General features: G+C 48.2%; 2 protein-coding genes across 3 annotated transcripts in view; one reads left to right on the forward strand and one right to left on the reverse strand.

Annotated features, from left to right (window-relative positions):
• CTC1 (CST telomere replication complex component 1) overlaps positions 1-10,324 on the forward strand; it is a 44,778-nt gene extending 34,454 nt beyond the window's left edge. Inside the window, exon 24 of one of the 2 annotated variants that reach the window (XR_007245095.1) lies at positions 10,304-10,324. The gene's annotated coding sequence lies outside the window, so the exon portion shown is untranslated. Of the gene's footprint in view, positions 1-4,363; positions 4,403-10,303 lie in introns of those variants that run through there. The other variant, XR_007245094.1, reaches the window with a different exon arrangement.
• Positions 315-16,394, reverse strand: METTL16 (methyltransferase 16, N6-methyladenosine). The gene is made up of 9 exons (XM_048503799.1): positions 16,156-16,394; positions 14,157-14,359; positions 11,523-11,663; positions 10,673-10,788; positions 7,221-7,363; positions 5,499-5,568; positions 2,533-2,622; positions 1,217-1,390; positions 315-1,115 (listed from the first exon to the last, which is right to left on the reverse strand). Exons 1-9 carry the CDS (start codon positions 16,281-16,283, stop codon positions 513-515), a joined length of 1,668 nt encoding a protein of 555 aa, XP_048359756.1. The 5' UTR covers positions 16,284-16,394; the 3' UTR covers positions 315-512.
• Between the last annotated feature and the right edge of the window lie 302 nt (positions 16,395-16,696).

Consider the following 16,696-nt stretch of genomic DNA (forward strand, 5'->3'; position numbering starts at 1 on the left):
CACTAAGCTCAACAGTTATGTCTAAGAACGCAATTTTAGTTTGTCAGCTGTTAAAAGGACCATCGGATGGCTTCCACTTAGAATCCTCTTGGTGCTTGTGCATGCTTTCAGGTTACATCCAAATATCACAAGCAGAATGATTGCCACAGCTCTATTACGCTGAGAAGCTAGAATGACTTCAACGAGCAACAGCATTCGAAGAGGCAGGCGTATTTGAAGGAACTTTTCAACAAAAGCTGGTATAAGACAATCAAGAAAAACCACTCTGCAGATGAATATACCACCATGTCTGTTAAAAACAGGCACAATGACACTTTTTCAATGCCGCTTGGTAGCTCTCTACTTTAATCAATCTAAGCTTCTACTTGTGCCATTAGAGAGTCCCCAGATTTCACACTTTAAAAGGGAAGCTTAAAAATAGTCAGCACAGATGTCATTAAACGTATTGACACTAAAGCAGGATTACAAAAATAAGACCAATGTCATTTCTTTTGCTCCCTTAACGGAAACACTCAAGTCGCAACCAGTCGAAAGATCTGGTTCTTTAAGTAGGTGCATAACTGGTTCATCAAATCCCTGTTTTGTCCTTCGACCCAATGCATTTCCACCAAGGAATCTTCCCCTTCTCTTTTCACGTTCAAGACGCACTTGAAAAGGAACCATTCGTTCGAGAGGCTGGAACGCTGCCCAATTTCAGCAGCTTGGCTAGCCAGGCCAAAAGCTTTGGCCTTTGAGTCATTAGATTCTTTGGAGCCTGCTACGTCAACCGCTGGCTGTCCTGCGTGGCCGCTTTCCTCGGTACCTGCTTGGCTATCACCCTCCTTAACAGGAGTGGAATTACTTAGACTATCACCCTCTAAGGATTCAAGTTCTAGGGAGCCTCCTTCAGTATTTCCAGCCTCGGTTTCTTCACACTCTATGGTTTCACTAGCAATTTTCTGGGGGTTCTCTTTCTCTTCCGGGACAAGCAGGAAATCTACGGAAGCTCGAGGAAGTTCACGCAGCTGTCTGACCCGTTCTCTTTTCTTCCTCCTTAAATGAATCCAGGAGTTTTCCAAAGCGGTTAGAAACAGGCTGACTTCGTCTTTTCCGCAAGGGATGCTTTTGTGCTGAACCTGTTTTGGAGCAAACAAGAGCTTTAGACTTGTGAACATCCCTTCCAAAAAAACCTGTGCACAGTCCTTCCAAAAATTTGACCCCGTAACAGTAATGATACCTTGAGATCACTGAGAATTTTTTTAATCCATGCCGCAACTGCTTTCGTCCCTTCAGAAGCATCTAGTCCCGCGGACGAAGCTTTAGTGACTAATTCTTTCATTGTTGATGCCAAAACTAGGAAAGTAATCGGCTTCCGGGCTTTTTCAAGTTTTCTTTTCTTGGAAGGGGGTGACTGGAAAGAAGAAAAAAGCCACACGCTGTTATTCTATTCCACCTGGCATAACGCAAAAAACGAAAAGGACCACATTAACTCTTCAGTGTCTTCCCGTTACCAGAGGATGTGCATTAATTATTTTTATGAAATGAAACGAAACCTTTAATGGCATATCTGTTATACAACGGGAATTAAATTAATTTTAAAAATCTGTTGAGACATGCAGCATGAAGAAACTAAAATATTACACCGTTGAATTAAAATTGGCAAGCATTTGAGAACGTATCGTAATGACAGCGCACAGAAATCTGGCAGTTGGTTCAAGAGTGGCAATAGAGTTGCTGTCTAGCAGGAACAGAGTTTTGGCAGCATCTGCAGACTTGCCCAATCCAGCCATAAAAGGATTGAGGAGATTTTTCTGCTCGGCTTCATATAGAGGACAATGATGGAGAACATGGTGAACAGTTTCCTCGAGACCAAGGTTACAGCTGCAAGTTCTATCAGTAGATGAAATGTGACACTCTCTATTATATCGTCTAATAGAGGGGAGAACATTGCATCTGGCCGAGGTAACAGCACGTCTCAGGTTGGGATCATGTGTAGGAGATGTAAATAGTCAGCTGGAATGGAGGCAAGATGTTCAGATGGATGGGAGAACAAACTTTCTTTGCCTGTGTCATCAATTTTTGAGATTCCTGTTCAAGGAATCTTTGCTTTATAAGCTGGTATATTTCGTGGGCAGTCATAAGAAATAGATCGTCCAGTGACAGTGCTAGATCTTGCAATTTAGTATTTATATGAGACCACCACTCCGTTGAATACAGGAAGGTGAGCGCGTTGGAAGTAAAGCTCGGCTGACCATTGGAGAAACATATGCGTAGCCAGAACCTAAAAGTGCGACACCAGGCTTTAGTTTTCAGCAAATGCTGGCCGGCTTCCAAACACAGGGCTGCGTAGTGAGTACTGAGCGAGGGGTTCCAAAAATCTTGTAATTATTTTTATACGAATCCTAGGAATAGCTGGTATCTTACATGGCAACAGCAACTAATACTGGAGAAAAACAACCCCACATTAGAGGGAGAATATCCCCAGGGAGGAAGACGGGGTCTGAAGCAGAATCCAGATGCAAACACAACAAGAGGGCAAAGACAGGTACTTACCGGCACTTTGACATTTTCATAGAAGCTCCACGCCAGCGCCCACCTCATCGTGCGCCCTTGGCAGAATTCTGTGTGGGTAACTTTGGAAACCTGCACCAGACAAAAGTATCTAAGTCGAGAACCTTTCCTTAGTGTTTGGGAAATTGTTTTATTTAGTGCTCCCGGTTATCAAGAGATACTGGACAGGGGCACAGAACAACGTTCATCAGGACCAAGCGCAATCATAGGCAGAGGTATTCTGGGCTTACGCCACTGACTTGATCCTTACAAAGAAGAACCGAAACGTAACGATTACGTAGGCCCTCTCTTCAAACTGCTTGCTGGGCTGAACGGCAGGACAAGAGGCTTCCACTGTAGCCCATCCCTATGAAATACACCAGTGATGGCGAACCTATGGCACGGGTGCCAGAGGTGGCACTCGGAGCCCTCTCTGTGGGCACACGCACACAGAGTTCATCATGTGGGGGGCAGAAAATCACACACACACACACCACACACACACATCTAGACTGACCTGGGCCACTGAGCACAACGTGCACGCACCACGGTGAGCAGGGAGGACTCAGCTGGCGGGCCTGGTGCCTGTGCTCTGGGTGGCTGCTGCCTGAAAAGGGGGGGCAGAGGAGGCAGAGAGGCTAGAGAGGCGCAGAGCGGTTCGTGTGGAACTTGCTGGAGGCTACAGCAGGCTGGCCCCTGCTCGAGCGGGTGGGGCGGAGGAAGAGGGAGCCAACCTTTTTTTCTAAACTAAAACCTCAGTATTCAGGTTAAATTGCCGTGTTGGCACTTTGCGATAAATAAGTGGGTTTTGGGTTGCAATTTGGGCACTCGGTCTCGAAAAGGTTCGCCATCACTGAAATACACGCTGGCTGGGTGTACAGATACAGTAGAATAACCCCATGTGTGCAGAGGGTGGGAACAGTGGGCTGCATTACTCCAGACTGCAAGGAAGGGATTGCAATACTGAGTGCTCCCCCACAGATGTGCCCACCCTACTGGCAGAAATCCAGCCCAACAGGGAAAAGGCCGGATTAGAACCTTGGCTGCCTGGCATGCTGGCTTTCTTCCAGCGTGGAGGTTTCGCACTTACAGGAAGCACTGGGGCGGGGTGGGGTGCGGAGAATAAAAAAGGGCTTCCCACCTGCAGTCTGAAGTAACAGAGTCCACTCTCTGTCATCTCATGCCTTCACCACATCTACAGACCAGGTTTTGGGTCTTCTACGACAGAAGGAGGTGCAAAATAAATAGCACAGGGAAACAGATTTGCCTCTGCCATCCTATCTCCACCAGGCCCTGTTCCGGACACCGCCTGGACAGACTTGAAAGCAAGCTGCGGCCACCAAGGGCCCTTCAACGACACAGTCATTCATCTATAACCGTGGGGGCGAACCTTTGGCACTCCAGATGTCATGGACTACAATTCCCATCAGCCCCTGACAGCTTGGCCAATTGGCCAGGCTGGCAGGGGCTGATGGGAATTGTAGTCCATAACATCTGAAGTGCCAAAGGTTCACCACCACTGATTTCTTATAGAACATAAGAAAGAGCCTGCTGTATCAGACCAGAGTCCATCTAGTCCAGCACTCTGCTACTCACAGTAGCCCACCAGGTGCCTTTGGGAGCTCACACGCAGGATGTGAAAGCAACGGCCTTCTGCTGCTGCTGCTGCTCCTGAGCACCTGGTCTGCTAAGGCATTTGCAACCTCAGATCAAGGAGGATCAAGATTGGTAGCCATCTATACCCTGCCTTTTCTTCTAGTGGGGTCCCACAGCCACTTATGTCATTCTCCTGTCCTCCATTTTATCCTTACTCCAACCCTGGGAGGTAGTGTAGGCCAGTGGTGGCGAACCTTTGGCACTCCAGATGTTATGGACTACAATGCCCACCAGCCCTACAATTGGCCATGCTGGCAGGGGCTGATGGGAATTGAAGTCCATAACATCTGGAGTGCCAAAGGTTCACCACCACGGGTGTAGGCTGACAGGGTCTGGTGGTCCAAGGTCAACCAGCAAGCTCCCTCTGCACAAGTGGGGATTGGAAGATGGGCCTCCTGGGGACCAGTACAGCGCTATTAATCATTAAGCCACGCTGGCTTAATGGCATGAGAGTTCAGCAGCCGCACCAAGGCTGGATTGAAGAGCCTGGTCTGGTCTGAGCACTTATCCCAGCGGTGCAGGGCCTACTGGTTGTAGCTCCTTCATTGCTTGCCAGCGCAGATGCAGCAATTCGGAACTGTACATCCTTTCTCACGTTTGCAGGGAAACAGCCAGGGGTGGAGCGAGGGGGCACTGTGCCTGGAGCATCGCACCCTGTCCTGCCCCCCTTGGCGCTACACCACTGGAAACAGCAGCCAGATTCATCACAGTGGGCAGCTATGTTAGGTTAACTAGACATCTACACCATCTAGAAAACAACTGTGTGGGTGTGTGGGAGAGCATACTTGTCACAACCTCAGACTTGCTCAACCAAGGAGTCAATACACTGAAAGCAAATTTCTTATTAATCAGTGGCAAGCACAGGAAAGCTGGTGACTTATATCGTCAGAACCGAGTACATGAAAACAGGCAAAGCGTTATATCCCCCGGCACCAATACGTCAGCTCCTGCGGATGCTGATGTTAGACCCAACCCAGATGCACGAGTCAACACACACGCAAACTAGGCCCTGTTGCAGTTCTTTGATGCGGCTTACTTTCAAAGCCCCTGAACTTCCTAGACCATAGGTGTCAAACTCGCGGCCCTCCAGATGTTATGGACTACAGTTCCCATCATCCCCTGCCAGCATGATGCTGGCAGGGGATGATGGGGATTGTAGTCCATAACATCTGGAGGGCCACGAGTTTGCCACCTGTGTCTTAGACAGCTCTTGTGTGCTGATTTATAAAATTCCTTCCTTTGTACCTTGCCTTTCCCTGTCGAGACTCAAGGTGAGTTACCAAATGGGAGAGAACAATGAGAGACATACTCACTCCGTGGACTCGAAGCTCCTCTTTCAGGGGTGCCAAGCTGCATTTCTTTCCCAACATACAACTGTACCACCTGTTAACATATATATATACCTATATTTTAATTATGCTGTTCTACTCCCCCCCGCCCCCCCAAGATAAAAGCGGCACTGAAAAAAGAGAGGGTGGAGATACACAGGTGGGGAAGCCGCGCAAGAGAGGCAGAGGGCTGGAGAAAGGGAATGGATTGGAACAAGAGTAATGGTGGGTGTCAAAGGAACAGGAAATTGGAGAGGCAGGACCAGAAAGGATGGGGGGTGGGGGCGGCAGCAGAGGTGGGATCCAGCAGGTTCTCACAGGTTCCCGAGAGTAGGTTACTAATTATTTGTATTTATTGCCCGAGAGGGAGTTTACTAGTTGGTAATGAGTTTTGCCCTTTGCGTGATTTTTTGCCTTGAATTCAGCCCTCCTCCCTCTCAGCTGTGTAGCAGCGCAGAACTTGAAGCAGTCCAGCAGGAGGTGCACCGGCGAGAGTGGCAGCCTGCGCCTGCGTGCATTCGTTTCCCGCCCAAGGACCGGCGCAGCGGCTGCATCCTTGCCACAACCCCACCAGGAATGCCCCGCCCCTGGAATGCCCGGCCAAGCCCCCGTTGTGCCCCGCCCAGCTCCATTGGCGCTACGCCACTGTTTGAATCCCACCACCATGGGAACCTGTTACTAAAATTTCTGGATCCCACCACTGGGCGGCAGGGAGGGAGGGAGTTAAAGCTTAGCCCTGGCATCAGTTTCCACAGGCAGGGCTCTCACCCATCAGATAACAAAATGGAAGTTGTGCAAAGGAAGTTGCTCAAAGGAAGCAACAAGGTCATGTCCCTCCCTCCGGCCAGGGACAGCCAGTCTCCTCTCTTTCTCTAAGGCAAGGGTCTTCAAACTATGGCCCTCCAGATGTTCATGGACTACAATTCCCATCAGCCCCTGCCAGCATGGCCAAGTGGCAGGGCTGATGGGAATTGTAGTTCATGAACATCTGGGGGGCCATAGTTTGAAGACCCCTGCTCTAAGGGAAAATCAACCGGAAAGCTGAGAAAGAGGACAAGGGTGGGAATGGAAGGCCAACAGGAATGGAGGGGACAAGGGAGTGAAAGAGAGAATGGAGGGGACAAGGGAGTGAAAGAGAAAGAAGATGGAGGAGAAAAGGATGAAGTTGAACGGAGGGGTAGGGACCGAGAAGGGGGCATCCTTTTCCAGGACAAGGGAGAAAGCATACCCCCACCCCTCTAACTGCAAATTCTCATGCCTTCCCCAAGACTGGAATCAGGGAGGAGGTGTGGAAGTCCTGATGCGCCCAGCTTGAATTAAACCCATTTATTTTATCTTAAGTCAGTGGTGGTGAACCTTTGGCACTCCAGATGTTATGTACTCCAATTGGCCATGCTGATGTACTCCAATTGGCCATGCTGGTGTGCTCCAATTGGCCATGCTGGTGTACTCCAATTGGCCATGCAGATGTACTCCAATTGGTCATGCTGGCAGGGGCTGATGGGAATTGTAGTCTATAACATCTGGAGTGCCAAAGGTTCGCCCCCACTGTCTTAAGTATTTGTACCTTTCACTGCCCCAATCGATTTCCCCAGCGCCAAAGGTCTGGTCTTGGAAAGAGCCAGTTGAGTTGGATCCAGAAAGGCAGTTTTGTCTCAAAGAAACAGCACTGGATCTGGTCCAGGGCGTGATTGGCTAAATTCTCACCTGAGCCTTTTCTTCAGCTGCAGGCTGTCGTGGATGATCCTCTTGACAAATTCAAGTTCTCCCCCTTCAGCCATGATCTCGGTGATTCCTCCTGTGTTGACCGAGCTGGGAGGAGGTCTTCTGGGGTTGCGGGAATTGACTCCCTATAAAATAATACAAACCCCTTCCATTGAGACATCTAATGCAAGCAACAGGTTTGCGTGAAGCTACCTGTGTAACCAGTGGTGGGATCCAAAAATTTTAGTAACAGGTTCCCATGGTGGTGGAATTCAAACTGTGGTGTAGCGCCAATGGGGCTGGGTGGGACACGACAGGGGCGTGGCCGGGCATTCCAAGGGTGGGGCATTCCTGGGGGGGCTGTGGCAGCCGCTGCACCGGTCCTTGGGTGGGAAACTGCTTCAAGTTTTGTGCGCTACTGCTGAGAGGAGTAACCCCCTCTCGGCACACACAAATAATTAGTAACCTACTCTCGGGAACCTGTGAGAACCTGCTGGATCCCACCTCTGCGTGTGACCCATCTGCTTTTGGCCGGAGGGTACAGAAGAGGAAGAGTTGGTTTTAATGCCCTGTTTTCTTCACTTTTAAGGAGATTCAAATTGGCTTATATCCACCTTCCCTTCCCTCCCCATAACAGACACCTTGAGAGGTAGGTGGAGCAGAGAGAGTTCGGAGAGAACTGTGACTGGCCCATGGTCACCCAGCAGACTTTATGTGGAAGAGCAGGGAATCAAACTCAGTTCTCCAGGTTAGAGTCTGCCGGTCATGCAGAGTGGGGAAAAGAAAAAAAACCCATTCTCCAGGTTAGTCCACTGCTCATGTGGAGGAGTGGGGAATCAAACCCAGCACTCCAGATTAGAGTCCACCACTCTTAACCACTACTGGAGCAGCAGTGGCATAGGAGGTTAAGAGCTCGTGTATCTAATCTGGAGGAACTGGGTTTGATTCCCCGCTCTGCCGCTTGAGCTGTGGAGGCTTATCTGGGGAATTCAGATTAGCCTGTGCACTCCCACACACGCCAGCTGGGTGACCTCGGGCTAGTCACAGCTTCTCGGAGTTCTCTCAGCCCCACCTACCTCACAGGGTGTCTGTTGTGAGGGGGGAAGGGCAAGGAGATTGTAAGCCCCTTTGAGTCTCCTGCAGGAGAGAAAGGGGGGATATAAATCCAAACTCCTCCTCCTCCTCCTCCTCTTCTTCTTCTACTACGCCGTGCTGTTTCCCTCCTCCTCTGCTTTCTGACACACTGTGTATAACTTTCTGAAAGATGCAGCCTTTCTGCTCCTGGATTGAGTACAGGAGACTTCTTCCTTTCGGTCCTCCCTTGCCAATCCTTACACACAACTGCACAAATCATTCATTCATTTAGCCTTTATTTGGCATAAACAGTATAAAATCGCATCAAAATCGCATCAAAATACAAGCTTGCAACATATCACAAATGAAGCTGATTCATACATACTGTTGCTTATGGGATATTTCCAGCAGAAAGTTCGCAGCCATTTTACAGAATGTAGCATCAGAGTTATTTAATAAAAACAATAGTCTGCTTAGTTCATCCAGCTCGCTAGGTATCATAGAAAGCAACCTAGAGCATTTGACTCTGATACTTGCCGATTTAGGACAACAGAATAATTGGTGAGTTAATGTTTCTAATTGATTTGCATCACATGAATACACCCTTTTGCACATTTCTAGATGGTTATATCTACCTCGTAGTATGGCAGAAGGGAAAACATTGAAGCGAGCGAGTGAAACTGCACAAATCATTCCCTTGGAAGAGCCATGAATGTTCATTCTGAAGTCCCTTGGTGGACTTCCAGGGCAATCTCCTTCAGCTTATGTTCAGAACTCACCGTGACTCTGCAGCATCGTATTTCCTTAAAGGGGTCTGCAACCTGCGGCTCTCCAGATGTTCATGAACTACAAATCCCATCAGCCCCTGCCAGCATAGCCAATTAGCCATGATGGGACTGATGGGAATTGTAGTTCATGAACATCTGGAGAGCCGCAGGTTGCAGACCTCTGATGATCTCTGCCTTTGCTCCTCCATTTCTACCTCACTTGCACCAGAAATGTATGCAGAGATGTTGGAATCAATGGATTCAGAAAGGAACAACTTTACGTAGAACTCCGTTGACACTTGCTCTACACTCCTTGTGCTTTTCCGTGTGTTTCCCCTTCCAGGAATATGTGGTGATGCCCACTCTCTTCCCCTAAATACCTTCTCATAAACTTATCTTTTGCATTACCCTCTTAAGTTTGGTCTAAATTCACCACAGGGAGTTCGTTTTTCATGTGATGACAAAAATCATCAAGTACCTGAGATGTGTCATTTGTTCATTTGCTATCTCAGTTGCTTCATGATGACCTGACATTCGTGATGTAGCTTCATGATGACCTGACACAGGGGCAAAGCTGTTCGCATCTGCAGGCCATCGAGTTCTAATTCTACACCAGCTAAAGGAATGGATGCTATCTAGCCACCTGTGCGTCTATGATTCTCCTTCAAAATACTGGCTTTGGCTACATTTATGTGATCTCCAGCTTTGGGGCCTTCCCCCTGGCACTGTTCAGCTAGGGTGTGAGGAGACTTACTGGCAGAAAACTGAGACCTAGGTTTCTGTCGCAGGTGATGCATCAACATTACTTTGACCACGCCAGACGTAGTGTCATCACATCATCTGTGATGTGGCAATACTCTGGTATTTGGGCAAAAACTCTATGGTACAAATGGCATAGAGTTTTTGCCCCAAAAACCAGAGCATCACCATGGCACCAGCAACATGATGACAACTAAAATGACCTTCTACTACCCTAGTTCAAAAGCCAGAGTGGTGCAGTGGTTAAAGTGTTGGACTAGGATAGGGGTGGCCAATCTATGGTGCTCCAGATGTTCATGGACTACAATTTCCATCAGCCCCTGCCAGCATGGCCAATTGGGGTTTGTAGTCCATTAACATCTGGAGCACCCATAGGTTGGCCACCCCTGGTCTAGCCAATTGGCCATGCTGGCAGGGGCTGATAGGAATTGTAGTCTATGAACATCTGGAGCGCCATAGGTTGGCCACCCCTGGACTAGGATTTAGGACAGTGGTGGCGAACCTTTGGCACTCCAGATGCTGTGGACTACAATTCCCATCAGCCCCTGCCAGCATAGCCAATTGGCTGGGGCTGATGGGAATTGTAGTCCATAACATCTGGAGTGCCAAAGGTTCGCCACCACGGATCTAGGAGATCCCAGTTCAAATCTCCATTCTGCCGCAAGAGCTGACTGGGGGACTTTGGGTCACTGCCAGCCTAACCTGCCTCACAGGGTTGTTGTGAAGATAAAACGGAGAGGAGAACAAGCTGCTTTGGGACACCGCTGGGGAGAAAAGCAGGATATAAACGAAGTGAATAAATAAACAAATGCCCACCAGAAAAGGTTCCAGTCAGATGAGCAGAAGTCAACCTACCTTTGCTTCCAGTTGGTTGGCGAAAAAGGGAGGGTTGCACATGCAGAAGTCATAGATAACTTCAGACTCTTGTTCCAGAGCATCCAACAGGAGTGTCTTTTGTGGCACTTTGACCACTATCAGAAAAGGAAACCAGAAACGGACTCATTGTCAAGATCCGGAAATTTCTTACGCAAACAATAAAAACGACAGACATTTGAAGGACGATCAAAAAGAGATGATGAAGAAGAAGAGTTTGTATGAATACGTCTTTCTCTCCTGTAAGGAGACTCAAAGAGGCTTACAAACTCCTTTTCCCTTCCTCTCCCCCAACAGACACCTTGTGGGGTAGGTGGGGCTGAGAGAGTCCGGAGAGAACTGGGATTAGCCTAAGGTCAGCAAGCAGGCTTCATGTAAAGGAGCAAGGAAACAACTCCAGCTAACCAGGCAAGAGTCCACTGCTCATATGAAGGAGTTGGGGAATGAAACCTGGTTCTCCAGATTAGTCCACCAGCTCTTAACTACTACACCACGCTTGTTCTCTCAATTACAGTCCTTTAACAGCCTCCAGGATAAACCCTCTCTACTGCACCTGTGTATATAGTTTGCACTTTGCTTCCATCTTTGTCTCCCCTGACTAGAAGAGAACTGTTCTTCCCCACCCCAAGTTACTGGATCATGGCAGCTGGGGGAAGGGTGTTTTGGATTTCCTTTGCTATAGATTCTCACGCCCTCAACAAAACAAACAAAAATGTGACATTCTCGCTCTGCTACTGATGCTAGGCTGAGAAGCTGGTGCGGGTTTTGCCTGTAAAACTGCCAACAAACTATCCCAAAGAACCGGAGTGGGAAAAGAGAGACAGAAGGATACCTTTGATGAGATCAGACAAATTGTTCTGCTCCACGTTTTTTTTGGCATAGCTGAAACACACGTCGTCCACTTCTGTGGCAATGAAGTGCCACCCATTCAAAGTTGCTCCAAGTAACGGATAAATGCAAGACGCGCCAGTTCCTGCCGCAGAACCAAGAACAAGCTTGTGTTAGTAGGGGACAAAAAACAGGCAGCAGACACAACAGCTCATTCTATAAGCTGTTACACAAGTTAGGCAAAGAAGTGGGTCATTACTAACCCATGGGGTAACATCACATTATCATATTTACCAGGCAACTTTATTTACAGGGTGGTTTGCCATAGCCTTTTCCTGTCATTACGAAGAAGAAGAAGAAGAAGAAGAAGAAGAAGAGTAGTAGGAGTAGTAGTTTGGATTTATATAACCCCTTTCTCTCCTGTAAGGAGACTCAAGGGAGTTTACAATCTCCTTGCCCTTCCCCCCTCACAACAAATACCCTGTGAGGTGGGTGGGGCTGAGAGAGCTCCGAAGAGCTGTGACTAGCCCAAGGTCACCCAGCTGGTGTGTGTGGGAGTGCACAGACTAATCTGAATTCCCCAGATAAGCCTCCACAGCTCAAGCGGCAGAGCAGGGAATCAAACCCAGTTCCTCCAGATTAGAGTACACCTGCTCTTAACCACTACGCCACTGCTCCTATATGTATAACAAAATATTTCCCAGTTACACAACGATCACCCCTAGATAATCCACTTAGCATAGTCTCTGAAGAATCTAGTCTATTCCATTAAATTCTTGCAGCATTCAACGTCTAAAGTATCCGCAAGATTTTCTCTGAATAAGGCCAGGTATAAGTATGGAAGGGACTGTTTTAACGCTGAAACATTTTCATGTTTGCCACCTTGGGGACCATGTTTGGGTGGAAAGGTGGCATAAAATGTTTTAAACATAAAAAAATCCAGTTCTTAGAACATTAACAGTCCAATCTTAGCAAGGCTGCCCATGAAGCACATTCCACTGTGTTCAGTGGGGCTGCCTCCTATATTAAGTGTCCACAGGATTTTAGCTTAAGCGAGAGAAAGGTAGTTATGTATTCATTCGAGAATATATTTATGGAACCCATTTACTAAGAAAAGTAACAAAAGAGTTATACTGTACAAAAAAACCCAAAAGATTCCCCTCAAGAAACTTCTTCACAAAACTAAGATATATCAGGCAAGTGAGAAATATACCTATACCTAGCTGTTGTGGGTTTCATAAGAACATAAGAACGAGCCTGCTGGATCAGACCAGAGTCCATCTAGTCTAGCACTCTGCTACTCGCAGTGGCCCACCAGGTGCCTTTGGGAGTTCACATGCAGGAGGTGAAAGCAAGGGCCTTCTGCTGCTGCTGCTGCTGCTTCCGAGCACCTGGTCTGCTAAGGCATTTGCAATCTGAGATCAAGGAGGATCAAGATTGGTAGTCATAGATCAATTTCTCCTCTATAAATCTGTCCAAGCCCTTTTTAAAGCTATCCAGGTTAGTGACCATCACCACCTCCTGTGGCAGCATATTCCAAACACCAATCACACGTTGTGTGAAGAAGTGTTTCCTTTTATTAGTCCTAATTCTCTCTCCCCCCCGCAGCATTTTCAATGACTTCAATCATATCCCCCACTCAGACGTCTCCTCTCCAAACTAAAGAGCCCCAAACACTGCAGCCCCTTTCCTTCCCCTAGGTTGGAATCCCAATGCCAACGGGATCCATTATTAAGATCTATGGTTCCCTTATACCACCGGGACCATTACCCCCTCTTGTTAAAGGGATTAGGTCTAGATAGGACGCCATCTTGATATATTATAATTGCTGTTTTATTATAACTTATGGATGTTTATGATGTTTTATGTGATTTTATGATGCACAATCGCCTAGATCTTCGGGATTACGGTATATTGCTTTCTCAAATAAATAATAATAATAATAATAATAATAATAATAATAATAATAATAATAATAATAATAACAATAATAAGGAAGGTCCTCCAATCCTTCAATCATCCTCGTTGCCCTTCTCTGCACTTTTTCTATCTCTTCGATATCCTTTTTGAGATGTGGCGACCAGTTTTTGCTCCTAATGTTTGACCCGCACCTTTGGCTGGCATCTTCAGAAGCGTGCACCACAGAGAGAAACGTATCTTCCCACAACATGCCTCCGAAGATGCCAGCCGTAGAATCAAGACAGTGACAAATCAGCTCCACACAAACACAGGACAACTATAGACAATATCAATCAAAGGAAACAAAGACCAAGATACTTCTATTCAGATCCATTCACCTATTGACCTTGCTATCTTCATTGTTACTCCCATGCTACAGACTTCTTTGTGACTCACATACCAGGCTACTCTATTCAGAGGGCCTCACCTTTTGAGCTCACAGTATATACACTCCACTTGCTTTCCATTCCTACTATCAGATCCTCTGAAGATGCCAGCCACAGATGCAGGCGAAACGTCAGGAGAGAATGCTGCTAGAACATGGCCATACAGCCCGGAAACCACATAGCACCCCGTAGATGAAACATTCGGACAAAAACTACCAGACCACTGCCACACAGCCCAGAAAAACCAAACCAGACAGCAAATATTGGCTGGGAAAGCCTTCAGAAACACGTACCTATATCTATCCCCCATACGACCGAACCTTTCCCAGCAGAATCCTGCATAGCCATCAGATCTTCCACCCAGTGGATATAGTTGAGCCTCAAGGGAACCGTTGGGATCAGCCTCTCCAGGGGAATGTCAATCTGTAGTCCGAAGTCTTCTTTGAGCAGGGTGCACGTCAGGGCTCTCACCGCTTCAGGATCCTTGAAGTTCACACTGAAAAGGCATCAAGTCAGAAAGGGAAGAGCTGCACTGAGTCTCGCAGCCCAAACCTCTGGCGCAGAAAAGATTTAAAACAAAAGACTCGAGATTCGCTCAACTTTGCCATTTACACATTTTCAGGACTGACAGCTCTTCCATGCATCGCACAACAAGCTTCCATACTATCCTGTTTTGACACGGTTGCACACACAGCTATGGAAAAGGAGACTTGAGATAGCTGATCTCCTATGGCAAATGTGCAACGTGCCAACCTATTTCCCAAGACCCCATGCCGCAAATTTCCCAGGATAGACCTGCCATTGTGCCCACAGCTGCAAGGATCCTTGAAGTTTACACTGAAAAGGGATGAAGTCTTGGAAAGATTTATGGAGGAAAAGGGTTTGGACAGATTCATGGAGGAGAAGTCGATCTATGGCTACCAATCTTGATCCTCCTTGCTCTCAGATTGCAAATGCCTTAGCAGACCAGGTGATCAGGAGCAGCAGCAGCAGAAGGCCACTGCTTTCAAATCCTGCATGTGAGCTCCCAAAGGCACCTGGTGGGCCGCTGCGAGTAGCAGAGTGCTGGACTAGATGGACTCTGGTCTGATCCAGCAGGCTAGTTCTTATGTTCTTATGTTCAAGTCAGAAAGGGGAGAACTGCATCCCAAACCTCTTGTCTAGATCGGACTTTAAAACAAGAACCCTGCAGACTTGTGATATGACCAGCTTTGCAATTTACAAATTTTCAGGACTGACAGCTCCTCCATGCATCGGATGGCAAGCTTCCTTACTATCCTGTCCTGACACACAGCTATGGAAAAGGAGATCTGAGATTGCTGAGCTCCTATGGCAAATATGCAACACGCCAACCTATTTCCCAAGACCCAGTACCCCAAATTTCCCAGGACAGGCCTGCCATTGTGCCCACAGCTGCAAGGATCCTTGAAGTTTACACTGAAAATGGATGAAGTCTTGGAAAGATTTATGGAGGAAAAGGGGCTTGGACAGATTGATGGAGGAGAAGTCGATCTATGGCTACCAATCTTGATCCTCCTTGATCTCAGATTGCAAATGCCTTAGCAGACCAGGTGATCAGGAGCAGCAGCAGCAGAAGGCCACTGCTTTCAAATCCTGCATGTGAGCTCCCAAAGGCACCTGGTGGGCCGCTGCGAGTAGCAGAGTGCTGGACTAGATGGACTCTGGTCTGATCCAGCAGGCTAGTTCTTATGTTCTTATGTTCAAGTCAGAAAGGGGAGAACTGCATCCCAAACCTCTTGTATAGATCGGACTTTAAAACAAGAACCCTGCAGACTTGTGATATGACCAGCTTTGCAATTTACAAATTTTCAGGACTGACAGCTCCTCCATGCATCGGATGGCAAGCTTCCTTACTATCCTGTCCGGACACATTGTGCCCACAGCTGCAAGGATCCTGGAAGTTTACGCTGAAAAGGGGTCACGTCAGAAAGGGACGAGCTGCATCGAGTCTTGCAGGCCAAAACCTCTGCTGCAGAAGAGATTTAAAACAAAAGACTTGGGATTCGCCCAGAGCTGCAATTTACAAATTTCCAGGACTGACAGCTCGTGCATGCCTCGGATGACAAGCTCCGTCACTATCCTGTCCCGACCCACTTGCACACGCAGCTATGGAAAAGGAGACCTGAGACAGCTGATCTCCTATGGCAAATATGCAACATGCCAACCTATTGCCCACCCCCCCCCACCCCCGCACTTCCCATTATGCCCACGGCTTAATTTGCAAGGAGGCCGGGGAAAAGCATCTGCTTCCCTGCCCGGACGTCGTCCTACCTGACTCTCCCGGACAAGCTGACCTGCACGTGCCGCTGGAACTCCGGGTACTTGGCGGCCAGGGAGGCGAAGTCGGGCGGCTTGTCCTTGTACCTGTTGCGGGCGTGCATGGACTTGTTGAGGGCCATGATCCCGCGACCCGCTTAGGGACCCCGCGACAGCCCCGGAGGAGCTCCCGGAGAACCGCGGGGAAAGGGACAAACCGCCGAGGGCGAACTTCCGGTAGGAGGCTCTATGGCAAACGTCGCGTTCCCTGTTGCCCTGGCCCGTTCTGACGTCACGAGACCGGAAGCGTCCTTCTAGCCTATGGAAAAAGGCTGTGAATTGACCCTGGATGTGGGGCGGGGGGGGGGGGGGGTCGGGTTGGGAAGGGTGAACGTGTGAAATGAAACGGGGGATCACGTGCACTTTCTTCCCCCAACGCCAGCAGCAGTGCAAGTGCTCAGAATGGGCTGACCCAGAAAGGGGTGGAGACTCAAAGCAGCAAGAGGCTGCAGAGCGCATGTAGACCTGGTGGGCCACTGCGAGTAGCAGAGAGCTG

Source organism: Sphaerodactylus townsendi, linkage group LG07 (genome assembly GCF_021028975.2).
Source record: "Sphaerodactylus townsendi isolate TG3544 linkage group LG07, MPM_Stown_v2.3, whole genome shotgun sequence".
Lineage (NCBI taxonomy): Eukaryota > Metazoa > Chordata > Lepidosauria > Squamata > Sphaerodactylidae > Sphaerodactylus > Sphaerodactylus townsendi.